We start from the raw sequence: 25,747 nt of genomic DNA, 5'->3' as shown, positions 1-25,747 counted from the left end.
AAAAAAAGTTAGTCTTACTGTTCACTGTCAGTCTCTGTTTCAGTGTGTTTTTTGAGGGCAGAATAAATATTCATACACTTGTAGACAGATGGTAGAATATAAATCATTAACTTTCCGGGATTCTACAGTACATTCAGCTATATTAGTTAAACTTTAAATAAGTCACTTCCCTAACTTCCAGCCACTTCTGCCCCAGGGGTTTAGGTCAGTCTGAGGGTGGAGGAAGTGCTGCTGCATGAGTAGGTCTCTGTCTAATGCAAACTGTCACAGCTGTCCACTCGGAGAGCTCAGAGAGTAGCACAATGTGCTGGTTAGTCTTAGTAAGTCTTTACTTGGGGTTGCAACAACGGGGCCTGAGGCCATGTTCTGATAAATATCAGAGTTATGTAACATGCACGCACGCACACACACACACACACACACACACCATGTTGCTGATATCCGCTCAGGCTGCAGATTCGTAGGTGACTTCTTCTTACATGTGCAGTTGCTATATTGGTTCACTCGGTTTTTAGCTTGACTTCCATAAATATGACACGCTTTTTGTTATTCTGCGCATATCCAATTATTCAGCGTCCTGTAACTGCACTGGCTGGTCAGTGTGGCAAAACAAATTCAGTACGTTTATGTTCTTCAGTGCCTGCTTTAACAACACTTGGAGGACTGCCTTGGCATGCATTCAGCAGAGACTCCCTCCGTAGATGGGCCTAGCTGCTGCTTCAAACCAGTCGGGTGTCATTCCTGCATCAGGCACAGCTCAGAGCGCCTCGGGCCAAACGGCCTGCTAATTTTTTTTATTTTAGATGAGATGAGAAGGTTTACTTCAAATTCAAATTCTTTTGTCAGCATTTAGGCGCTGAGCACTTTCTACAGCTTTGACATAACCGCCAGTGGGACTGTGATAATTCTGAGTCAGGGTTGTTTGAAAAAGATAACCGTTATCCATGAGTCCAAATCTAGGCTAAACATGTCGCTCCCGTTACAGATTAAGAACTGCGTTTCTGGAAAAAGTCGCGATAGATGATGAGCTTTGTTGTGGCAGATTTGATGATCCTGATCGTAAATGGTTAATGATTTTTCTTCGTTTCTAGCTGAGGGTGGGGCCCTAGAAGCAACTCAGCTGATGCAATGCTGCCATAGGAGTGATTGTTGGCATGAAAAATATTATTACTGTATAAAGTGTTCACATTAAATGTAGCCCTTATCCAGCCGGCCTACAATCTCCAACATGCTTATATACACCAAACCAAAGGGTGTAGAAGTAACGATAATAATAATGACAACCTTTCTTTCTTTTTTTCACTTCACATTTTGTAACTTCTGGCCTGAACTCTCATAAAAGCAGAGCTGGGGTTTTCTTTGTCTCTCTGAGGGTTGGCTCGGGAAGGCTTAACAGAATAGTTCTCTGACAACCTCTACCGGTTTTTCCTGCAGATGCGCCCCAGGCTTCACGGGGACGAGCACACAAACTAAAACATGCAGTGAATTAGATTAAAGATGACGGACACTTTTTTTTTCCTTTGCAGACTCACATCAACGAGTCATGAGAGGAAACGATGTTTATTCTCTCTCTCCCGAGATGATTTACTCTTTAATAACGTCTCTAATCTGGATTGACAGAAATGTAAGAAGGCGGTGACTCTCGCTCTCTCTCATGAGTGGGCGTGTCTTCGTGTCTGAACACGGCGTGCTCCAGTAGATAGACAGCTGCACTCACCTTTCTACCTGCCAGGTGAGACACGGAAAAGACAGTCAAGTCCTCGCAGTAAACCCGCTTCTTCACCATTCTGAGAGGAGCTGAACGCGAGTGGTCCGCTGACCCTGCACGCCGGACAGGTGAGCTCATTTACCTGTAGACACACACCGTGCTGCTGTTTTGTTTGCGCAGTTATGCTAACCATTTAACCAACTGCCTTGCTGATCAGGATGTATGTAATCGTGTTTTCCCCCTCCCCAGTTTCCAGGTTAAAAAAAACCCCAGACAATCAAAAACACCTGTTGCGTCCGGCTGACCTGCGATTATCAGCGCGACCCGCAGTGCTCAATATCATTAACCGGGTACCAACACCTTGGTAGGCCCGCACTTGTGAGCTCCGGCAGGTACAGGAAGAGCACCAAACGCCTGCCTCTGTCCGCAGAGATTCCCGCCTGCAGAACTTGTGTTATCCGCACAGCTGGAAACTTTGCCTGGGAATTTCTGTGCTCAAATTTCAGTCATTGTTTCTGGTCGTGTGTGTAACTTCCCATCCCGGCCTTTAGCGCAGGGCTGCCTGCCACATGGTTTGGAGGGATTTCTGTAAATCATGTTTTAAATCTGGGCTGCATAATTGAACTATTCCAGCGTCACTGACTGTTACACGAGCAGAGTCAACATCAGTGTCACCACTGTATCATTTGATTTAGCAGCACTACAACCCAACAGCTGCATGCTGGTGGGCCTGACCTCCTCATGCATCTGCTGTCCCAGCAGAGTGATCTCCAGAGGATTGTAGCGTTTCCTTTAAGACTGCCCAAACTGAAGCCGATCACAGGTTCACAGCAGCAGCCGCTTTTCTGGCTGTTCAGGTGTAGCTTCCAGTAGTTCAGTTGTGACATATCCCATGGAGGGCATGGCAGTGGTGTTACCACTTGCAGACAAACCTTCAGTATTTCAGGTATGTTGGTGAACCAGCTCTGTTCTCAGAGGAAGGGTGTGACTGTACTTTAGAGTGGCAGAATTTAATTAAAACTCTGACAATAAAAGGCTATCTGCTGCTGGCACTAAACACTTCACACAAGGATGTCGCACACGAGTACATGACTTTAACATGATGAAAGGAAAAATGATTGCTTGTTTCTCTATGCAGCAATACAAATAAAGCAGCACTTCCTGCTATACTGTGTCTTCCTTTCATTTAGCATGGCTGAAATCACCTAAGTGACACTTAAAACTTGAGTGATACGAACAGTCTCAGTTCAAACTGACTTTAAGTAGTAGGTGTAGTTTCTTGAAGTCTAAGGTTTTCAAGAGGACTCAAATCCAGAGGCTTTGAGCAGTTTCTGCCTTTGGAAACTCAAAACCTGTACTACAGGTAACTCTGTGATTACATGTGCCAGGGTCAGAGGTCACTGAAGGCTTCAAACGTTCTGCATTACGAGTTCTCCCACATCAGGCGGGCCCCAGAGGGGGTGACTGCAGGTCATCATGAGCAGAGGAGTGAAACTTAGGTCACTGAATATCTTGACCAATAAACTAATGTGACCTTTAACACGAACCCCCCCCCCCCTGTATTCTTATCAACTAATGCTGTGGGATGAAGCAGGCATGTCAGGTGAGATGTGCTGAGTGGCCTACAGCTTCACAAACACGTTGTATTCATGGTGTAAATGCTGATGCAATTTATTACATTTTGAGATGCTACAAGTAAAAGCAACTTAAATTCATTTTACTTTAAAAGTCCAACATGTTGATTCATGATTGGTAGATTGCATAAAGCCCTAAATCAAAGAAAACAGACAACACATGAAAGTAAAGTCATATCTGAAGCACAACATACACAAATACACATCACTGTGATCTGTACCCTCACCAACTGGAAGCACGTCCACTAGGTGGCGCTCTCATCAAAGAATAAATTAGGGAGACCCACCACAGTGGGTGCGCTAGCTCCGCTACAACCACAACTTTTAATCCCTCCAATTTGTAAAGTCCCTGAAAAACAACACGTATATGGCACATCTCTCATTCTGTCAACAGCAAGTAGCACACACTGTAGTTCAATGACAGTTGCATGTTTGTTCAATGCACTACGAGAGAAAAGTTTCTGCTTACAGCACAGGGGCTTGTTCTCCACGCAGATTTATAATTTCAGCAACATTTATTACAAAGCAAAAACTCTACGCAGCACCAAATGCTCAATGAGTGAGTCATTGTGTGGCAATCACAAACATTTCAGCAATGTGCTCTTCATTATCCGTTTTTTTCCTCTCATAGCCAAAAATATCAGGACCTGAAGAAATATAAAACAAAACACTAGAATATCTCCTTTCTGCAAGCAGGAAGTATGAGACCGGACAGTCCTGGATGTGACAGCGGGGAAGCTTGGCCAATGAAAACTGAGGAAACAATGTGAGGAAAAAAGAAATTTACAAAAATAAATATAAAGCTCCCTTTCTCAATAAAGACAACGAGCAGGATACAAGTTTCATGGAGGGAGAACCGAACAGTTTCCACATGATTTGGTCGAATGTAAAAAACAAGAACGCAGATTTAAACACAGCATCTGAGCATGAACTCAGGTTTGACACAGGCAACACATGCATTTCATTTGGTACTGGTTCTTTTATGGGCCAGCTGGAAATGACAAGCTCATATGAAATATTGGCAGAAGACTGAAATACTGTACAGCAGTATATGTGAGCACATATTTAGTTTCTACAGAGAGATTATTATTGGCTGTTTGCAGCTTTAGCCCTTTCTGATAATAAAGAGGGAGCCAGTTAATATTGATACAGAGCTGAGATGCATGTACACATCTGTACACTCTCAGTAAGCATGCACATAGAAACAGTGAGTCATATACAGTCATACCACTACAGTTTAAGAAAGACAGGATTAAGTGGAAAAAAAAAAAAAAAAGCTCCCCTCACAAGCAAATAAAACGCAAACACATCGAGCTGATCGATGTCCACGGATCGCCGCTAAGCTCCACCTCTTCTGCGCTGGAACAAGGTGGGAAACATATGAAAGCCAGAGCTACCAGCACCGAAATCAAGGCTTATTTCTTTGTTTTATAATTACAGCAAATAAAACAAAATATAATGCATCCCCTTCAGAGTCAAAGGCTGTGTGGCACATGGGCAGCCCTCACAGGGCCTCGCTGCACAGCACGGCGAGAACAGAGGCGCAGCACGCTGTAACAAAGAAGCTGCCACGTTGGTATCTAAGACACTGTAACAGCCACAGTGGACCAGACAGGCATGTCCCATGAAGAGTCTCGAGGAACTCTGTTACATCCAGCAGAGGCTTTAAGCCCTTTGATGGCACACAATGACCACAGCAGGGGGGCAGTTCCTTCATTTACACAGCAAAGAATCATGGGAGATTTCTTTTGGCTAGGCTTAATGTCACATCAGTTCAAAGAAATATGCAATCACATTTTACAGATCATTAAAAAAAAGATGAGTGTATTTCTAGCACTCACACATCCACTTCAACTTTGGAGGATATTAAAAAAAAAAATCCCACTGCCAACTCATGACTGTCCAAAGGATTCTGGCCAACAGAGTGTGAATGGGTGAAAATAAAAGATAAACACACACACACAGGAGGACTGACAGCATGTGTGCGCACGGTCGAGAGCCTGAGTCACCGCTTGTGATAGGCACCTGAAAAAGATGGAAGAGACAGAAAATGAGCTCCACATACTGCAGTGTAGCGCTGCCACAAACGATTGGTAGTCGACGTAATCGTGACTAGTTGACTAATCGTGGCCCTGCTGCAGTGCAATTTATGCTGCAGTGTTTATGAACTCAAGTTTTCCAAGGTTGAGTTCAGGAGTTTATTAATATGAGTGACGAGAAACCAGCTCTGGTCGAACTAAACGCCTTCAGCACTCTCACGTGTTCATGTAGGCAGTGCTAAGAAAATAAAGGGAGATGTTCCTATTTAGACATTTGGCCAAAACAAACCACTTGAAAGAAATGAAGATGTTCATTTTAACATTGATGATGTCAAAGATGAGGCCCGGGGACCAGAAGACTGGACATCTGGACAGCAATGAAAAATGTAAACTTTAGACTTAACTGGTTTTTTTCCTACTGATAAATGACCAAAGTAATCAAGTAAACTTTTTGTTTGTTCATTCCCAACTTCAAGCTTATTTGGATGCAAACAACATCGGGGAAAATACAGTCGGGTCTAAGCTTTAGCACGGAAACTGCATTACTGCTAGTCTTTAATGATCTTCTCTCAATCGCTGACTCGGGGCGCCTGTGGTCTTAGCTTTGCTCGATTTGTCCTCTCCTTTTGATTTGGTGGACCATAAAGTCCTTTTAATGAGGCTTAAGGTGGGCATCACGGGCAGTGCCCTTAGCTGGTTTAAATGGGGTGGCTGTAGCTCAGGTGGCAGAGCAGGTCAGCCACTAATCAGAAGGTCGGTGGTTCGATCCCAGACTGCCTCCTGGCTGCATGTCAAATATCCTTGGGCAAGATACTAACCCCATGTTTGCCAACTGGTGGTGGTCAGAGGGCCCGGTGGCGCCAGTGTCCGGCAGCCTCGCCTCTGTCAGTGCGCCCCAGGGCAGCTGTGGCTACAATGTAGCTGCCATCACCAGTGTGTGAATGACTGAATGTAGTGTAAAGCGCTTTGGGGTCCTATGGACTAGAAAAGCGCTATACAAATGCAGGCCATTTAAATCCTATCAGAAAGGTCCTTTTCTGTCACCATGGGTACCTGCTCCTCCTCCATTGCCCCGCTCACCTCTGGTGTCCCCCTGGGGTCTGCGCTGGGTCCTATGCTGTTCTCTTTATACTTGTTACCCTTGGGCCGAATCCTTGAAAAATACAATATTTTTTCCACTTCTATGCGGATGACATTCAAATCCATTTTGAACTGGCTGAGGATGTCACGTCATCGTTGCAACACTTCTTCAATTGTATGAATGAAGTTAAAAACTGGCTGCTGAGCAATTCCCTCATTCTCAATGATAAGAAAATGGAAATCATAATCGTCGATAGTCAGGCTGAACTCAATGATGTATTTGGGCCCTTTGCTGACTCTCTTTCTGATACCTGGTGTTGTCTTGGACAGTTCCTCTAAGCTGCACAAACACGTGTCCTCGGTAGTTGAATCCAGTTTCTATCAATCACGTCTAATCTCCAAGGCCAAGCCCTACATACCACGTAAGCACCTTGAAAAATGTATCCATGCCTTTGTTACATCCAGATTAGTTTACTGTAATTCCATTTATGCTGGTCTCCATTCTGCCCTCGTTCAAAATGGGACTGGTAGGTTTGAGTCTATTACTCCGGTTCTTTCTGACCTGCACTGGCTTCCCATTAAAATCACATTGATTTTAAAATCTTATTGTTCACGTTTAAAATCATAAATAATACCACACCCAGCTATCTTACTGATCTCCTCAGCTTTTACACCCCCGGGGGAGCGCTTAGATCAGCAGGCCAAATGCTCCTGGTGTGACCTACATCTCGGCTCAACACCAGAGGTGACCGAGCATTCGCCTCTCTTGCACCCTACCTCTGGAATAATCTTCCTCAACCTATATCTGCGTGTTTGTAATGGCACTGCGTTTTATCGTTTTGCTCTGATTAAAGCTTATCGTGTTTAACCTTCAGCCTTTGGCTTGTGCCTACTGTATATTGCATAGTTATGTCTCCCACCTGTCAGTATATTTGTATCTGTAACTGCACTTAATTGATTCTGTGAAGCACTTTGGCACACCCCTGGTTTTGAAATGTGCTATATAAATAAAACAAATAAAAAAACTTCTTAGTTAAATACTGTAGTATTACTAGTATATTTAGTTAATTAAATTTCTGAGCCAGTGTTGAGTCTGACAGCCTGATGTATTTCTATCTGCAGATTCAAAGTTAACTCTTCCTTTGCAGAACACACGCAGCCAGGAACGCTGGGAGAGACACGGCTATTAGCATCAAGCAGACTAAAGTGCAAAAACACCACAGTGTTGAAAAAGGGCAGCAGCTGCCTTGTTTAGGTTTTCATTTACCTCTGTAAGTTGGATCAGGTCTGGCTGGAGCGCGAGGGGCAGCAGGGTGATCTGGGTAGACGTAGCCAGGACTGACATTCTCATAGTCATGTGTGCGCGGCTGTGGAGGCCTGAAACACGTGCAAAACATTAATACATTTCTGCTTCTTTACAGACTGGACATTTCTGGTGAGAGCCGTGTACCTCGGAGGCTTGTAGTTCTTCTGCCTTTGGTACTCGTACTCCTCTCGTGTCCTGGGCCGGACAACATCCTCGGAGTTTGGCTGGAAACCAACAGAAATTATGGTTCTCGTCCCACAGAGGAAATACAGTCTTATATGGAAAAAGCACGCATGTTAAAAATATGCACGGTCATGGAAAATTACCCTGTAGTCTCCCTCTTGCCGCCTCCTCTCCACTGCCATCCTTTCCATGGCCAGCCTCTCCCGCTCCTTCTCTTTCTCCCATTCGCGATTCTTCCTGTACTCCTTTTTCTCCTGCTCCATCAGCAGTCGGGCGATTTCCTGGCAAAGCGAGGCGACTAGGTCATTTACCCCAGAATACGTCCTACATGTCACATGACATAACTCTACACAAGCGTCCCAGATGTCATCAGAGAACACCTGGTTCACACGAAGCAGCCAAAGCGACACCTCCAGTGCTGCAGAGCATCTTTGCACGTAACATTTATCCATGTTGGAGGAGGAGTTTCCACACACTCACCTCGTCTTGTGCCACTTGGGCTGCACGCACGTGCATCTGGCTCGCCTGAAACCAGAGAAAAGGTTACGTTCTCACACAGATGTTACGTGATGTTGGAAACACACAAGAAAAACACTTTCAGTTTGGTTTTTGACATCAAGGCTTCAAGTTCTTTACAGCTTTGATAACAGAGTCAAATGCTTTACTGTCATTGGCTGCTCTGGAGCCAATCACGTTTCATCATGTCAAATCAAATAATGCACAACAAAAATACATTTATGGGCAGAGTTATTCAAACCTTTTCATTTCTTTACAAAACTGATTTCTAAACAAAGAAGAAGAAACTCAACCACACACAGACCGACAGACCTTTAACTTTGCTCTTTGCGCACATTGTTTGCTAACTATAAGCTAATGTGATTGTTCCCTGTACGTCACGGTGTGCGTGCACATATGGACAACACGTACTTCTCTTCTGGTTTCCTTCCTGACCTTAATTTCCTCCTCTTGCAGTTTCCTGGCCACCTCCAGGTCCTTCAGCTCTTGCTCGCGCAGATCGAGCTTGGTCAAACCCTTGGTGGCCTCATTCAGTCCGTACTCAGTCTCTGGCATTACTGACCCGCCGCCACGGTGCGCAATACGACCTGCAAAAGGCAAATCATGACTAACAGAGCAGGGCTGTGACGATTATTTATTAGGATTCGCTTCAGCAAAAGGAAATCTCATCTTAAAGGTGCAATTTACACAATTACAGAATAAAGTAAAGTTTGTATCATTTTTCTTGATAAATTAAAATGATTTATGGATCAAAATCATTTGTCTGTTGAATGATCAATAATTTGATGCCACATTCACACAAAAATACATTCAGCAGCAGTTGGATCAAAGCCAATGCACCTTTAAAGGGCTGCAGTGCATCTCCACTGGTGTTGCTCGCTGTGTTTGGGTCATTTAAACCTGTGGCAGATCTCAGATCAGTTAAAACCATGAAATGGTAAAGTTTAGCTTGTTCAATTGACAAGAACACACAACCAGCTCTGAAGCCCTTTATCAAGGAAACATTTGAGCTTACAAAGCTCATCAAGCCATAAGAAAGCACACAGCACACGCCTCACTCCAAGCACAGAGACAAGAAAACTCCACACAAGGCGAAATAAATCATTGGCCTCAAACCTGAAATCACAACATCGCTGATCATGAAAACAGTGAATCTAACGTGTGTGTTAGCGATCGCTGTTAGACTGACCCACCACCTCAGACTGCCACAGAAAGGTTTAGCACACCACACAGCCCCCCCGCAGAGCCCAGAGGGAGCTCGGGGTGATACCTGTCTCTCCGCTGGGTTGACTATGACTGCGTTCCCTGCCACGACCCTCCCCCTGCTGGAGGTCCCAGAACTCCCTGCTGTCTCCTCTGCCTTCATCGCCCCTATGATCTCCAAACAGCTCATTGGGGCTGGACTGGACACGGTGCCGTCCCCTGGTCCTCTCAAAATCCTCCTCTTCCCCCTCCCAGGAAGCCCTCCCTTCCCTCAGCCGGTCCCGGCTGTGTGCTGGCTCCACAAAGGCCTCTTCGAGTCCTCTCTCCCTGCTCCGGGTTCTCGCTCTTTGTCTTCCTTTATCTCGATGTCCGTGTCCCTCTAGCTCTCTGTCCAAACTTCGTCCTCTGTCTCTGGATCTTTCTCCGTCCCGCCCCTCTGCTCTTCCCCACCTGAGGTCCTGGTCTCTGTCCCTCCTCCGATCTCTGTCCCTCCTCTGGTCTCTTGCAGTATACCTCTCATATTCCGGTTCTCTGCCTCCATCTCGGTCGTACTGCCTGTTCTGCTCTCTGACCCACGTTTTGTCCCTCTCTTTAGGAATTTGTACTGGAGGTGGTCTAGCTGGCCTCTCTTTCCTCCTCACCACTCTCTCTGTGTCCTCGTACCCTAAATCCCTGGCTCTGCCAGTCTGTGAGGGCTCGTGCTCTGGATACCTGTCCCCGTGCTTGCCTCTGTTGTGCATCAGGTGCTCAGGAAAAGGATCTGCGTGCCTGCTACGGCCTCCTTCTCCCAGCAGATAGCCCTCTGGGTATCTGGAGCGACCACGGGGTGCTGCAGCATCCAGTTTTGGGTGTCTGCTCCTTTTAGGTTCTGTTGAACTATAATCTGGAGAGTAATCTCGACGTGAGCTCACCGGAGCATCGTATCGCCCGGGGGACGTCGGTGTGTGATGTCTGGGTTTGTCCAAGTCTAGAGGTCTTCTTGCAGCTGAGCAAAGCAGAGTGAGAAGGCACCATGATGATGATGGTGGTGGTTGATGAAAACAGGGAAAGTTAACAACAACAGACAGGTGTAATATAAGTCAAGACAGTTAGTGAGCACCGGGTTAGATACAGCACCTGTGAGGAGAGCAGTGGTTAGAAGAAAGAGGAAATGCAGAAGATGACATTAAATGACCCAAAACGTCCCGGCAGTTGTTACGGTTGGAAAATTAAAATGTTGCAAAGACAGCAACAGCGAGTGTTAGCCGCTATCAGACAGTCTGACTGGATATAAAGGCACTCAGGACTCATGATGGGACATCAACCAGTATATGATGTTTTTAAATGGTTACAAATGGTCTGCTCCTCCATTGCACTCCACATGCCACTGCTTTTGTAAATACAGATGCTGCAGACACACCAACAGAGCAAACTGATGATCTGAGCACTTCAGCTTTAAGGAAACCTGTTTGTTGGGAGTCGACATGTGGCTGAGCAATGTTTGAATGAATACAAATGAAAGGAAACGCACAGCGAGGAACAAAGCTCAGGCCAGTCCTCGCCGCGCTGCCAGTCAGTGCAATGGCATTCCAGTTATCCAACCAGCAGCAGGGAGGTACGAGCAGAGCCTGACACCTGCTCAGACGCCCACGGGCATTCGCTGTTTGCTCACCTCGTCTCACTTTAAAAAATAAAATATTCTCCTATTTTTAACCTTTTATTCTACCCTGACAGCTGTTCAGTGACGAGAAGCAACATGTTTTTGTACGTCAGAGAGAGAGACTGTGACATCATCACAGTCACAGGTGCAAACGCCCAGTGGTGACGTTACAGGTGAGCAGTTACATAAGTTCTCACAGTCTGCAGTCGATACAGAGAACAAGCAGGTGGACTGACAGCGAGGCTCGCCCCGTCCCCGTCTGCGCCGACGAAGGGCGGCTCTGCACCGACAAACACCAACACGGAAACTATTCAAATCAGCTTCTGTGACAGTTTAAATGAACAAACGAGCACAAGATAAAAATCACTCACGAGCACTTTAAGTAGAAACTGTGTGTGTGTTGAATTTTTGCAGAGCACCAAATTGCTAGAAAACCAGACTGATTTTTCTTCTGTTGACTAAAAGGAAAAAAAGAGATTTTCCTTTGTGCTTCCTGTGTGGGAGCGACACCACTGTAGAGGTTTAGTGTTCTGAGTCAATCTCAGAAACAAAACACCCAAAAGGGTTGAAATGGCAAAGCTGGTAGTCAGCATGTCACATTAGATTTAGCAGCTGCAGAGAGAAAAGCTGAGCTTTTATTAGGAACAGGAAATTTACTTCCTCCCACACTCACAGTCACAACTGTGGTTCAAGACCTGCGACCGCACTCATGCCTCAACAAGACGCAATAAGGAACGGCCGCAGCGCTTCAGGCACAGAAGCAATCGTGATGACATTTTGGATTAGGACTTGCAGCAAAGCTTCAATTTTTCAACATGAAACATAAAATTGTGACACTGAGCTGCTAACACGTTTTAGAAGCCCCAGAAAACACTAAAAACATGTTGTTTTTTAAATACATCAGGAGTAAATCTAAAATTGCTCCTAATTCACCAAATGCCAACTCTGGTACAAAAGGCTCAATCAGCGCTCTGCACTGGGAGTAAAAGGACGAGTTATTTCTCTGCAGGAACACGCAAGCCTTCCTTCAGGGTTAATTATGTGCTTATAAATGCATTCCACAATCTTCAAGTCAGCAACAATCGCCATGAGTGTTAGAGACACGCCCACCGCACTCAAAGCTGGAGACAAAACCAAACCCAGCACAGAAACAGAGACCGATCACCTCCCGTGGCCTTACTCATGACTTCATATTCTTCTGTGAAAAGCTGTGAGAATTATTCTTTAATCCTTGAAAGAGTAGTTGTCAAACAGCTAACAGATCATCTGCAGAGGTTTATTTGAAGAGTTTCAGTCAGGTTTCAGAGCTCAGCACAGAAACAGCTTTAGTGAAGGTTACAAATGATCTTCTTATGGCCTCTGACAGTGGACTCATCTCTGTGCTTGTCCTGCTAGACCTCAGTGCAGCTTCGATACTGTCGACCATAATATCCTATTAGAGCGATTAGAACATGCGTAGGTATTACAGGTACTGCGCTGCAGTGGTTTGTATCATATCTATCTAATAGACTCCAGTTTGTGCATGTAAATGGAGAGTCCTCTTCACACACTGAGGTTAATTATGGAGTTCCACAGGGTTCAGTGCTAGGACCAATTCTGTTTACATTATACATGCTTCCCTTAGGCAGCATCATTAGAAGACATAGCATACATTTACACTGCTATGCAGATGACACCCAGCTCTATCTGTCCATGAAGCCAGATAACACACACCAATGAGTTAAACTGCAGGAATGTCTTAAAGACATAAAGACCTGGATGGCCGCTAACTTTCTGCTTCTTAATTCAGATCAAACTGAGGTTATTGTACTCGGCCCTGAAAATCTTAGAAATATGGTATCTAACCAGATTCTTACTCTGGATGGCATTACCTTGGCCTCCAGTAACACTGTGAGGAACCTTGGAGTCATTTTTGACCAGGACATGTCCTTCAACGCACATATTAAACAAATATGTAAGACTGCTTTCTTCCATTTGTGCAACATCTCTAAAGTTAGAAATATCCTGTCTCAGAGTGACGCTGAAAAACTAGTTCATGCATTTATTACTTCCAGGCTGGACGACTGTAATTCATTATTATCAGGAAGTCCTAAAAACTCCCTGAAAAGCCTTCAGCTGATCCAAAATGCTGCAGCAAGAGTCCTGACAGGGACTAGAAAGAGAGAGCAGATTTCTCCTGTTTTGGCTTCCTGTTAAATCCAGAATTCAAAATCCTGCTCCTCACATACAAGGTCTTAAATAATCAGGCCCCATCTTATCTTAATGACCTTGTAGTACCATATCACCCTATTAGAGCACTTCGCTCTCGCTCTGCAGGCCTACTTGTTGTTCCTAGAGTATTTAAAAGTAGAATGGGAGGGCAGAGCCTTCAGTTTTCAGGCCCCTCTTCTGTGGAACCAGCTTCCAGTTTGGATTCAGGAGACAGACACTATCTCTACTTTCAAGATTAGGCTTACAAACTTTCCTTTTTGCTAAAGCATATAGTTAGGGCTGGACCAGGTGACCCTGAATCCTCCCTTAGTTATGCTGCAATAGACGTAGGCTGCCGGGGATTCCCTCTATGCATTGAATCATATCTGTTATTAACCTCTGTCTCTCTTCCACAGCATGTCTTTATCCTGTCTTCCTTCTCTCACCCCAACCGATCGACAGCAGATGGCCCCGCCCCTCCCTGAGCCTGGTTCTGCCGGAGGTTTCTTCCTGTTCAAAGGGAGTTTTTCCTTCCCACTGTCGCCAAAGGGCCGCTCATACAACGGTCAGCCGTTTTAAGATAGAAAACTAGCTTTGCTCCAACAGCCATAAGTCAACATAAATGAGGCATTTACATAAGTCAGCGGTGCTCTCCTCACCTCCATGATCTTCATCAAAGCGCGTTTCCAGCTGCTTATGTCTCCTCCTGTCCTCTTTCATCTCCTTCTCCTGCAGCTTACGAGCGATGGCCTACAACAAAACAACGCAACAGTAAGCACGTCGTCCCGCATCAATATAGAAATGTCCCACTTAGACAAAGGTCATATTTCTTTGGGTGCACGTACAGTAGCTCGCTTCTCAGGCCAATTAGCACATCCTTCGTTCACCTTATGGAGCACGTAGGAGGCGATCTGACCCAAGTTAGCTCACTCTGACTAATCTAACACATAAACAGTGTTGCTGATTGGGAAACAGAATCTAGGATTTCTCAGCTTTCCCATTTATCAACAATGTCATTGTAATGTTTATATATAAAAAAAGGTCCCAATTACTTAAAAAAAAAAATAAAAAAAAAATAAAAGTGGAAACAAAGGCGCAATGATTGGAAAAGAATGACCCGCCCAAAACAGGAAGACTAGAAACAACTGAGGGGTAGAAACAAGCAGCACTGCCTCAGGTCCACTTCCTACCGCATCTTTCTCTTCTTGCTGTCGCTGTCGCTCTGCCTGTCGGACCAGTTCCTCCTGAATCTCCTGGGCGATCTCGTTATCTTGCCGCTCGCTGGGGTTCACATGTGTTGTAAGCATGTACGAAGAGAAGAAGCGGGAAAATGTTACAGCAGGGATGTAATGGAAGGACATTTTTAAATTCACAGCTTTGCTTAAAGATGCATATTTACACTGACACATTTGTTAAATAAGCCTTATTACACTTTTCAAGTCTCAATTATTCTGACGACAAACTCACGCAGTGGTGCTGAAACCGGCTCTGGTACTACACACGTTCGATTGTTGTGTATATAAAGGTTTAAAAGCCTCACTGACTTCAACACTGTGAAAATGATGCACTTTTTTGTCACTTACAGTTTTCAGTAATTCTGTTTCATAAGGGGAGTCAACACCCGAACCCTCAGCTTTGAAGTCATCCAGCATGTTGTGAATGATGGTCAGTGCGCCTCAGGCAGGAGCAGGAGGATCTTAGCTTACTGCAGTGTTGATCTCACTAGCGCCTTGGCTCACACTCATCTTTGAAGCTGCACGATTTAGTCAAAAACACCATCTGCCTGCAGGGCTGGTGTGTGAAAATCCTTACAGTGTGTGCAGACGCACCTGAGTGTGAAATCTTACTAACAGAAGGAGGAGCTTATACAACCCACGCCGTACCTGGATTTGACCCGAGTGGTTAACGGCTTAGGATGAATTAAAGTGGCACATGTAAACAAACTGCTGCACCTGAGCGTCTTGAAACAGTACGTGCTGAGAAAGAAGTGATGCTGTTTAGTCCGGTGTCTAAGTGGCGAGTGTGGGATAGACGGTGAGCTTGGAACAAGACCGGCAGCACCGGCCTGCGTGCATCGGTGAGGCGTCTGGCCTCGCAACCAGGGAGTGCAATCCCTCTACTCGAGCCCTCCATGTTTATGTGTGTTTAAAATAAGTGGGTTCTGCGAGTCAGCGCTTTTATGTTGATTAAAACTGCAGAGCACAGAAAGACTCCAAGTGCCTTTTTGCACACTTGGGATGCAACTGCTGCTTTGGGCTGAAACAGAGACAACAGAGCTCTCTGCTATGTTCAGCGGAGCCAGATTTATGTTTCTGCATCAGGCCACTGTGGTTAGTAAGTGTACACGCTGCACTGCTTTGGACATGCAGTTGGAAGCAACCCAAACCCCTCCGGGAATATAATTATACATCAGCGGTGACAAAGACACCACACAGACTCCATAACTGAAGAAGATCTGCTTATGCAGTTTGTTTCTGCATGTTTCTAAAGCAGGATAAAGACTGAAAGCATTTTGTAGGTTAGCATGAGTCTCCTAACACAGATATAACATGTCTTTAGCACAGACCTGTTAGGAAGTCTGTTACATCCTACGCCTAATTGACGCATGGCTCAGCAACATCTCCTCTTAAATAATCTGAAAACCAGCTGGTCAGCAGAACCAGCTCCAAACCTCATGATTGCTCCTTGGCAAAAACAAGATTGAAAGCATACTGAATGACAGGATCTTCTCATTTATAACAATAACAGTGTTAAACCTACTCTGAACGATCACTCAGCAGGAGTCACCTAGAGCGCTGCGCCGGCTGACCTCGCTGCTGAAGCACAAATCTGTCCGAGGACGGGGTTTGGGAGTAATTACACGAGATTAGACTAATTGGAAACAGATGCCATCATCAAAGTAACTAATAACACTCACAGCGAGTACTGCTGAGTAATCTGATGGCTTTAAAAGTCCTCGAGGTGCATCGAGTGCTTCATTTCAAAAACCAAACATCCAACCAGCAGATCCTTATTTTTCTACTTGGACAAATGTTGCTCATATGCACGCCTATAACCAGGCGCATGCTTTTACGCAACTGCTGACTCTAGTATGACTTTTCATTAGCACAAAGCTCAATGAATAAATGTGCTCAATGGCATTATTGATTTGGACTTTTTCTGATCCATCAGCCACATCTCCAGTAATTCCTGCTCTTCTTACATTTAACAGGTGTGTATGAGGCTGACGTGTGAGGGACACCTACATGTCAACGTTCTCTTTTTGAGTCTTGATCTTGGCCCTCTCATCCTCCTCCTCTTGGAGCTTCTTGGCCACCTGCAGGTCGTTCTGCACCAGACGGCTCTTATAGACATTGGAGGCCAAGTGGCTCTCAACTGTTGACACACACACACACACACAGAGACACACACACACAGGCTTGACTATCAGTGAGATAACATAAATGTTGAACAGCAGAGGTTATTTGCACGTCTACACGTCAGCGTCTGAGGAGCACCAACTACTCTTTAGCTGATCGGCTGAGGACAAGAGAAACGCCGCGGCCGTTTCAGCCTCTGCTATTCAACAGACTGCGCTCTCAGTCACTGAGGAATGAATGTTGGTGGCTGAGGCGTCGTTCCAAGGTTGTGTGACGGCATGCCTTTGACCATAACAGATGAGAAATCCTGCTTGCTGACGCACTTCTAGCACTTTGTAAGCAGCGCATCACTCACTCGCTCAGTTCTGTTCACTTTGTTATTGATCCGGGACAAAATTACATTTGGCAATTTGTACGTGAGGAGCTCCATAAGGTCTGTGTTTGTGATCGGTGGGATGGAAACAGGAAACCATGTCACAGCTGTGCCAACATGATAAAGAGTCGAGGGACTGACATCGATTTTTGGGGGGTTCTCTTGAATGACGCTGGGATTAATTTTTCACGTGCTGACAGCCCATGGAAAAAAAAAAAAGTCTGAAGGTATAACTGAAGTCACACCGTAAAATGAAGGACATTTATCCACTGCCATGTTTGCCGTGTCAACAGCAATCTGGATTCATCTTTCAAGGAAACAAAACGGACATTGTGAAATCTGTTCATAAAACACATCCTCTGAAGAGGCCTCGGGTCATTCAGGAAAAGAAACAACGCTGAGCTGTGAGAACAGACACGAGTGGAAATCTGCACGGTGAAAAGAAGCAAACACAGAAACGGAAGATGCCAAGTGCTGACACGGCCTTGCAGAAATGTTTCCATGTGACATTTGGACACTTTGCTGTTCTGCATGCTCAACATTTTGAATGGGAACAAAAGCCAGCTGTATCTGCACATGAACACAAACTCAATGTGCTTAAAATCTTCTTTTGGACGCCATCTGCTGATGTGATCCATGAAAAAAAAAAAAAGGGGGGGGGGGACTGCATATTTAGAGAACTACTGAAATATATTAAATGGCATCCTCCCTTTTGACTTCCAGGGTCAAAGGTGAAAGAACACTCTGCCAACACAAACCTGATCAGTTACTGTGACAACAAAGGAGCAAATGGAAATGAGCCTTGGTTGTAGATCCCTACAGCTTTAAAAGGGCACAATCATATTCATTACAGCTAATCTGCACTGAGAGTGAGGCTGGATGACATCTGCCTTCCTCTTATTTAGCAGAGCTCGTGGCATAATTTACCTTTATATGGTTTTACAATGGAGGAAACGGAAAGACAAACTAGTGTCCTCTACAGCAGCGCGTTCTCTCGGTTCACACTCTAAACTTAGTGCAAAGGTTCACCAGACTCGATAAAAATACAGCAGCAGCCCGTGTCTGATGCACAGAAAGAACCTGAAAAAGATGTTGATGTGAGATTTCAACAACTTATCTTGATGCGAGGGAACGGAGCCCTCTATAATGACTCTAATTACTTGCATATGTGCTCACATTAAAGTACCAGCTAGCGTAAAAGGAGACACAGATGCAGTGTGTTCAGCTCTACAATCAGAGCTTTCTGTGCTACAGCTGCTGCACACAAAAAAGCCACCTCACTGCTCTGATGCAGAGCTTTGTGGCGTCCCGCAACATGGCTCGACTAATTGTGTACCAGGGTTTATACGGGCTTAATCAGACTGCAGCCACTGACGCCGCGCTCTGCCCTGCAAAAAGCAAAGTGGAGCATCGTGGGCTGCATGCATGCTTTTACTGCTACAAATAAAACATAATTCAAAGCTTGATTTTTAGCAAAGTGATACCAAATGATTTAGGAAAGAAACAATCTGCAGTTACATAAAAAGCCCAATGCAGAAAACAGTGCAATAATAAATGGCACCAAGTGTTTAAACAGACTCTCCACATACAGACCTCTCTGTATAAACTTGGATTTCTGTCACATGAATAACGTAGCCACACTTTCGTCTGCCTGAACACAGTCAGGGAAAGCAAACGTCTGAAGGAGGGAGAAGGCAGCACTGTTTGTCAAACGCTTGTTTTACCCGTGACACTCCTCAGGAGTAGAAACTCATTTTATCAAGAGTCAAGCTGAATGTGAGAATGAATGAGAACCACTGCCTTAGGATGAAGAAAAACCCCAAACATGACTAATGTGTAGATGCTTACTTTCTTGTTCCTGGAGGTTATAGGCCAGGGAGTGGTCCTCCAGCACGGCAAAGTCTCGGCACACTAAAGAAAGGAAGAAAAACAGGCTTCATTTAAAAACGAGTGCTGGAAAGTGTAGCAAACGTTACAATCATTCAAACAGCCCCATGTATTCAAACACAGAGCTATGCTCCCAGTTAAACACAAGCTTGAGGAAGAAGAGACGTCAATTTGAATCGGACTTCTCACGGTTTCCCCGTTTAACATCTGGCACGTCTTCCCTCATGTGCTTAATCAATACAAATGAATTTAAAGTCATGACAGAAGGCAAAGTGTCAGGATTCCACCAACAGGGAATCAAATGTGTCACGATACTGAGAAACTACTTTGACTGAGAAACTACTCCTAAAACGGTTTTTTTGTTTTTAATCTGATAAGCTGAGCAGAGTGCTTCGCTGCACAATGAGCACATCATTCTTAGCTACACAAAGTGATTTTAGATCCTGTCTGACTTTCTGGAATTTGTTTTTGGATCTGAGATGAACTGAAAGTGAAAGAGGAAGCGCTCTGCACTCAGACTAAAAAAGCGCTCAGGGTTTTTTATCTTGACAAGTTATTTTAAGGTGAGAAGAAGTGAGAAAACGTTTTGTTGCTGCCCTAATGTGCAATTCAAAAGGCAACATTTAGTTGCTCATCTAGCAGAAAACACATCCCAAAGGCAGTAAAACGAAACGTGTTTGTGTATAGCCAAATAAGCTACAGTAAGTAAAGTAAGATTAACCTGAATTTTCTATCTAAGCCGAGTTTTTATGACGCAGGACTTTTTTCCTGTCATTTTCAGGCCTGGCCAAAGACTAAAAGTCCACCAGCCACAATCTCAGCTCTGTAGGAAGAGAATAAAAATGTTTTCTTAAAGAAAAAAAATATGAACTGCTCATTTTCCATATCTACATAACAAATCGAGAGCAAACTTTCCAGGCTTGGTTTCGGTATCACTGGTGCTGCCAAAAGATTCATCCTGAAAACAACAGCTTTGGCTGATGGAGTAGGTGGGGATTTTTTCCTCCGAAACCCCCCAGCACCAAACGTCATCCCGACACATCCACCTGATCCTTCTCAACGACACACACAGCTCGTGTCTCTTCACGTTTGCTCCAGATCTTTAACAGCAGACGGTTTCCTGTTAAGAAGAACTAAGGAGGCGGTTTTAGGCCTTTCTCACAACCTCAGCTAAACATGAATGTGGACTTAAAAGTTCTGTCAGCGTAGCTTAACTCCCCGTACTTAGCAACTTACCATAGCATCATATAAACAGAATATTCTGTCATGGCTTCATCAAACAAAAAGCCTTCAGCAGTGTGGAGCTGGCACCAGATCGCTTCAACAAAGCAAAAGCAATCTGGCATCATACATATTCACCAGTGTCGATCAGTTTGTGGAGCTCACACGGTCTCCTCACCCCTGCCAAGCTTACAGTCCAAAGATTACTTCATCCACATGAAATATTAATAACCAGTAACTGCCTGTGACTGTGTGACTGTAGAGATCGCTGGGAGGGAATCGACCACCATTAGGCAAACACACTTGATAAATCATCCAGACTGCCTCGTTGTGCACGATGGCTAATGGACAGATGCTTTGAAGGAGGATGACACCTCCACCGAGCATTTTCTCAACCATATGCTTAATCTTCTTAGCAAAGAGATTGTTTCGTGGCTGCTGCTGCTTTATACGTCAACAGTACTTTAACAGTTGCTTTTAAAGAGACTTCAGAAGAATTCAGCACAAGTGAAAGACGGGTTACAGCTGCACTCACGGTTTAGGTTTTCACACCATCATTCACTTCAGGATCTGAAATAGAAAATAGGTCTAACATGTGTGCACTATGCAAATAGATGGACACTTCTGCGTTTAATAAACCACAAGAACATCTAAATATAAGTAAATATTTCAAGTTCATTTCTGCACCTCGTTGTTTTTACTGTTTTCCAACTTTTCCAGCAGTTTTGTAGAGTCCATCCCTTCCCAATGCAGACTAGACAAGCAGTGCAGGATTCTTCTCTCTCTGACCAGAATAACAAACATCCTGCCCAGCAGCTGCTTCACACTAACAGGTGCTTCCCACCAGCAAAGCATCCCATCCATAATGCTTTTCCATATAAACACCCCCGTTTCCATTCTGCTTTTCAAATCCACAAACAATAGCAGACCTAGTTCTGGGTGTCTATGTGGCAAAGAGCTCGTGGGATTCATATTCTGAACAGTCATAACAAGCAGGAGGAAATGGCACCAGAGAATATGAGACCGGGGGCAAAACAACAAACAAAACTCAAACAGAGCTTGTGTTCAAAACTCTGGCTGGACCACATACCTTAAAACAGGAAAACAACTCAGGTGACAAAGTTACAAGTCATGTAAACACAGCACATTTCACCAGCCCAGCACTGTGTTTAATATGAGGAGGCTCTCACTGTGTCAACATGTACACAACACATAAAACGGTGTTTCCCACTGTAAACCTGCCTGGATGACACCTGCACCCAGACTGACCATCTAACTCCAGCCTGAAAAGACCAGTAAGTGTGCTAGCATCCACTAGCAGCGTGTGCTAAGAGCCACATTAGCCGTAGTGCATGAGACCAACAAATAAACACCTGCGTTTACTCGGTTAACATTAGCCTCGCTAGAGTTATCCTAACGTAACAGGCTGGCTGTTTAAGAGCTAGCTTGCTTTATATTTTTCCAGGAAACATGTTATGTGGACATTACCCTCTTTCACTCCAGGTAGTTTATTCTGGTCGATGCTAACGTTACATTCAGCCATGTTGTCACGGATAATAAGTAAAAACAAGAAAAAGAAAAGAAAAAAACCCGTTGACGGTGAATTACACTTCAGCGTTTTTTCCGAAGGTTAACGGCAGCCTGATTGATCGCCTTTACTCATAAACCCGATTGATGGTTCAGGTGCTGGACGACCCTTTGATTAGTTTCGGTAACCACCCTCTCCTGATACGTCGCCGCTGTAATTGCCAGGCTGTTACTCTGCTGTAGCTAGCTGCCTGTCAGATTGCTAGCGTCCCTCCCTCCCTCCTACACCCGGCCAACGGAGTAAGAGGATATTTCCTGTCTAGATTTTTCAGAATAAAATACCAGCTTTCGCAAGACTTGTGCAGGAAAAATAAATCAATTCAATTTAATTCAATTCAATTTTATTTATATAGTGCCAAATCACAACAACAGTCGCCTCAAGGCGACTCACACACACACTCGAATAAAAAGAAAAGAAAATCAAAGTGAAGATTGTTCAAGAGTTCCCTTATTTATTTATAAATATTAATTAAAAATATTTATATATTCGTGACACAATAAATAAAGAAATACAACTGAACCATGCTACTGACTACACCAGACCTACATGCTTACGAACTTAGCCCAGCAAGTATAACTTTAACCTTTGACTGTGCAAAAGCCAACATTTAGATTTAGCTTTATACTTTAGGTTTTTTGAAATGTACCTTTATCAGCCAGCTTCCCAAACATTTATTGAATATATTATTGAACTAAAAGAAACGTTTAACGAAGCTCTCCATTGAGGTAAAAAATTGTCTAAGAATACACTGATGTTTCGGAAAATGAGACTATTTGAATTTAAACCCTTACATTATAAATAGCTGAAATACATCACCAAAATAAGCTAGTAATAATTGTGGATTTTCTAAACTTGGCATGATTAGTACACGAAAGTGCTGCAGTTTTAAGTGTATATTTTCATAGTGATCATTACAAGTCAGCAGCATATGATACAACTGCTCCGTTTATAAATTCAGGGACATAAGAATGCACTGCTGGTATTAACGTCTGCTTTAAGCTGAAAAGTGAGTGAGCACACTTCCGGTTGGTTTCTAACTACTTGCGGCTGACTTACGAGAGGCTTTGAATTGACGCAGCCCTCTTCTCGAGGTTCAGCTGCTGTAGACGTGTGCTGCATGTGCAGCTTCGGAAAGTCTTCACCACGAAGCAACCGTGGGTCATCACTACGGTCCACGCGAGCAACGATTCATGTGTGGGAACCGTCAAGGCAGACTGAGTGAATGGATCCGCATTTACACGCGTCATGCCTTCTATAAAATACACGCTCACTGCAGCTGCTCTTTTGATTATGATAATCTAATTGCTCCCTCTGGTGTTCAGCTCTACCACAACCGCTTCCAATTGAGATAACATCCCTAAAATAAGTCGATGGTAGCGGTCCATTTGCAGATAAATCAATGGGATTGTTTGTGGTCGCGTGCACAGACGGCTTCCTTAAGTGATGCTTAAGCTAAGCAGTTTTACTGTTTAGTTTTTCAGTGAAATACAATGAGGTCAACAAAGGCCTGACCTCTGATGTTAAAGATGAAATAGAACAGAAGCTGGACTGGAGGCTGTGGGGCTCTGAGGAGTGCTTAAACTGCTTGGGTTATGCTGTTACAGAGTTACGAATGCATCGTAAGGTCTTTAAGTGCATCCAAATGATATTTAGTTGGTGTGAACAGTGACTGCCTCCTGCAGACTCAGTAGCCTAGTTTCAGTTCTTTATCGGTACATTTGGTTTTCATTTACAGACCCTGAAGATCCCCTCAGCACAGTCTTTCCTGATTCTTTAGTTTTCGTGTTTGTAGTCTCTTTATTTGTGTATTTAGAAGATGATTGGCTAAAGGAGCGAGCTTGTAGAAACCTCCTGTGTGCAAGTCTCATTTCAAAGGACTCTTATAATAACAGCCAAATTTAGCAGGTTCAAGCAGCTCATTTCCCTTAGCCTGCACAAACGCTGTGTGCGCTCCTCTGGCTGACGTATGAAATGTGATTTCCTTGATTCATAGAATAGGATACGTTAAAATGGGAGGTGTGAGATGTTGGCGTTGCCTCAGTGATGGATGCTTCTTCACCTCCAAAGCAGTCCTGAAGCCAAGATTGAAGAGCCCGTCTCTGGTTATGGTGCACTTAAGGACCGAATCAATTTACTTGCCACTCTTTCCCTAGGCCAACCCACTCCTGCGTACCTATTTTAGGAAGCAATTAAAGTAAAAGAAAAAGACTTGCGAGTGCCAAGAACATCTGATCCTGGTTCACAACCAACAGGTTGATTAATAGCATCCTCTCTTTTTGATTTACCCGTGTCAGAGTGATGTAGGGTTTCTGGGCCGCACGTCCGCGTCAGATCGCTGTATTTCATTCAGACGATTCACGGGCCCCGTGAGAAGGTGGCTCAGTGACGAAGTCCACAGTGACGAGAAGTGAATTTAGTAATCAAGGGGCCGACAGGCCCCTCCTCCCAGCTCGGAGAAGTATAAATATATTGACGGGATGGTTTTAAGCAAGTGGACATCTAGCCTTGCTCGAAGGAGTGCTCACAGTGCGAAATCCGCTTGAAACATTACATTGAATGCCATGGACAGGGTTACAGCTGTGAGCTACTGTTTAGGACTCCTGAGTTTGTTTCTACTGCTCAATGTAGACGGGAGGAGCATATTTAATCCAGGTGAGTGTGCAAAACAGCACATTTTATTTGAATTAGAATGCCAAATGCATGCAACTGCTGATTAAATGCTTTGTCTATCAGTACAGTTTTATCAAATTTCAACATATTGAGAGATAATAAGCATATAACTCACTGTGTGTTTGCTTTGGTACATCCAGGAAACCCTGCTTTCAGTCAGAAAGAAGACACAGATTCCCAGAGCAAGATTCTGGCACTATTACTGCACAAAAGCTTGGTCCCAGTGGAAAAGGATGATCCTCTGGGTGAGACCTACAAACAAATGCCTGTGATAACATGCACAGGTACATTTCTGCTTTGGTTAACTGGGTCTCCTTTCTGCAGGTGTTGAGCTGGCTAATAAATTAGCTGAGATCGAGGAGGTAAGGCTTATTTTAACTGGCACTAATAAAATGTGATTTCGATGTTATTATAATGTGAACAAGCTGCTCGTGTATAAATGGCGCACTCATTTTTTGTTTCACATTCTCAAAAGTTGTTACAGTAATTCACAAAAACATTGGAAAACCTCTCTCGATGTGTTATAATCACTTTGATCTGTATTTCTAGCTGAGAGTGCTGAGGGAGGACCTGGAGCTGGAGAGGAAGATTACAGCTAATATGGTAGAAGGCAAATCCATAACAAGGAAACGCGGAGAACGTAAGCTCTAAAATTTACAATCATTACACTATAAATATACTTAATATGAGCTCATTGTACAAAATGCTGTCTTTTTGCCTGTAGCCTGCTTCTGGAAGTACTGCGTTTGAGACGGATGCGAGAGGAGGATAACCACTGTGAAATCTTGCTGCAAAGCCCAACATAGCCTTAAAACTCAGACTAGCAGTAGTATAATCACACTGTATTTATCCCAGCAATATAGAGATGTAACATAGTTGTTTCATTAATAAAGGTTTCGTTTCACCGTGGCTTTACATCTAGAATCTGTAAATAATCAGCCGCTCTCTGGAAATACTTGAGGGTCACATATGACGAAACATTACACATTACGTTACCTGAGAGTTTTCTTTGCATGACACGTGTGTTTCTGTCGCCCTCCTGCGGTAGAATTGGGAATTACATGCTTGTTTGTTTTTCACACAAGTTCTATCGCCTCATCACTGCTCATAGAGATGCACCGCTGTTAATTTTACTGTGTAAATAAAATCAT

At 44.1% G+C, this 25,747-nt stretch overlaps 3 protein-coding genes and 1 long non-coding RNA gene across 7 annotated transcripts in view; 2 read left to right on the top strand and 2 right to left on the bottom strand.

Moving 5' to 3' along the window:
* LOC102293780 (claudin-7) overlaps nucleotides 1-1,819 on the bottom strand; it is a 10,188-nt gene extending 8,369 nt beyond the window's left edge. The window contains exon 1 of the mRNA XM_005930989.3: nucleotides 1,718-1,819. The gene's annotated coding sequence lies outside the window, so the exon portion shown is untranslated. The remainder of the gene's footprint in view (nucleotides 1-1,717) is intronic.
* Nucleotides 1,724-4,642, top strand: LOC121815093. The gene is made up of 2 exons (XR_006054789.1): nucleotides 1,724-1,836; nucleotides 1,958-4,642. It is a non-coding gene; the product is annotated as an uncharacterized LOC121815093 (long non-coding RNA).
* ccdc50a (coiled-coil domain containing 50a) lies at nucleotides 4,603-22,150 on the bottom strand. 4 transcript variants are annotated; one of them, XM_042224239.1, is made up of 13 exons: nucleotides 21,827-22,147; nucleotides 19,079-19,141; nucleotides 16,744-16,873; nucleotides 14,689-14,779; nucleotides 14,158-14,248; nucleotides 11,749-11,759; nucleotides 10,381-10,398; nucleotides 8,902-9,006; nucleotides 8,431-8,475; nucleotides 8,094-8,231; nucleotides 7,912-7,991; nucleotides 7,729-7,838; nucleotides 4,603-5,367 (listed from the first exon to the last, which is right to left on the bottom strand). In XM_042224239.1, the coding sequence occupies exons 1-13, from the start codon at nucleotides 21,879-21,881 to the stop codon at nucleotides 5,348-5,350; spliced, it is 957 nt and encodes a 318-aa protein (XP_042080173.1). In that variant the 5' UTR covers nucleotides 21,882-22,147; the 3' UTR covers nucleotides 4,603-5,347. The 4 variants fall into 4 exon arrangements, with proteins under 4 accessions (XP_042080173.1, XP_042080172.1, XP_042080170.1 ...); XM_042224238.1 differs by lacking the exons at nucleotides 10,381-10,398; nucleotides 11,749-11,759 and adding an exon at nucleotides 9,307-9,366 and having other exon boundaries at nucleotides 8,878-9,053; nucleotides 21,827-22,150; XM_042224236.1 differs by lacking the exons at nucleotides 10,381-10,398; nucleotides 11,749-11,759; nucleotides 21,827-22,147 and adding exons at nucleotides 9,307-9,366; nucleotides 20,033-21,820 and having other exon boundaries at nucleotides 8,878-9,053.
* Nucleotides 22,151-22,549: 399 nt separating this feature from the next.
* On the top strand, nucleotides 22,550-25,747 carry uts2d (urotensin 2 domain containing). Its single transcript, XM_042224221.1, has 5 exons — nucleotides 22,550-24,578; nucleotides 24,737-24,841; nucleotides 24,921-24,958; nucleotides 25,146-25,236; nucleotides 25,321-25,747. The coding sequence occupies exons 1-5, from the start codon at nucleotides 24,488-24,490 to the stop codon at nucleotides 25,344-25,346; spliced, it is 351 nt and encodes a 116-aa protein (XP_042080155.1). The 5' UTR covers nucleotides 22,550-24,487; the 3' UTR covers nucleotides 25,347-25,747.

Source organism: Haplochromis burtoni, unplaced genomic scaffold (genome assembly GCF_018398535.1).
Source record: "Haplochromis burtoni strain Fernald_Lab_line unplaced genomic scaffold, NCSU_Asbu1 Contig_133, whole genome shotgun sequence".
Lineage (NCBI taxonomy): Eukaryota > Metazoa > Chordata > Actinopteri > Cichliformes > Cichlidae > Haplochromis > Haplochromis burtoni.
The sequence above is the reverse complement of the archived record's forward strand: the minus strand, read 5'-3'. Positions and strand labels throughout refer to the sequence as shown.

What these genes read in the sequence shown, in the direction of transcription:
- ccdc50a (XM_042224236.1), bottom strand. Translation starts at nt 20,159, where the DNA reads ATGTGTCGGGATGACGTTTGGTGCTGGGGGGTTTCGGAGGAAAAAATC. An exon ending in CAAAAAGAGAACGTTGACAT is followed by an intron (nt 14,780 to 16,743) that starts GTAGGTGTCCCT and finishes TGTGAACCCCAG; the next exon opens with CGAGCGGCAAGATAACGAGA. An exon ending in ACCTGATCCAACTTACAGAG is followed by an intron (nt 5,368 to 7,728) that starts GTAAATGAAAAC and finishes CATCTTTTTCAG; the next exon opens with GTGCCTATCACAAGCGGTGA.
- uts2d (XM_042224221.1), top strand. Translation starts at nt 24,488, where the DNA reads ATGGACAGGGTTACAGCTGTGAGCTACTGTTTAGGACTCCTGAGTTTG. An exon ending in GGAAAAGGATGATCCTCTGG is followed by an intron (nt 24,842 to 24,920) that starts GTGAGACCTACA and finishes TCCTTTCTGCAG; the next exon opens with GTGTTGAGCTGGCTAATAAA. An exon ending in AACAAGGAAACGCGGAGAAC is followed by an intron (nt 25,237 to 25,320) that starts GTAAGCTCTAAA and finishes TTTTGCCTGTAG; the next exon opens with CCTGCTTCTGGAAGTACTGC.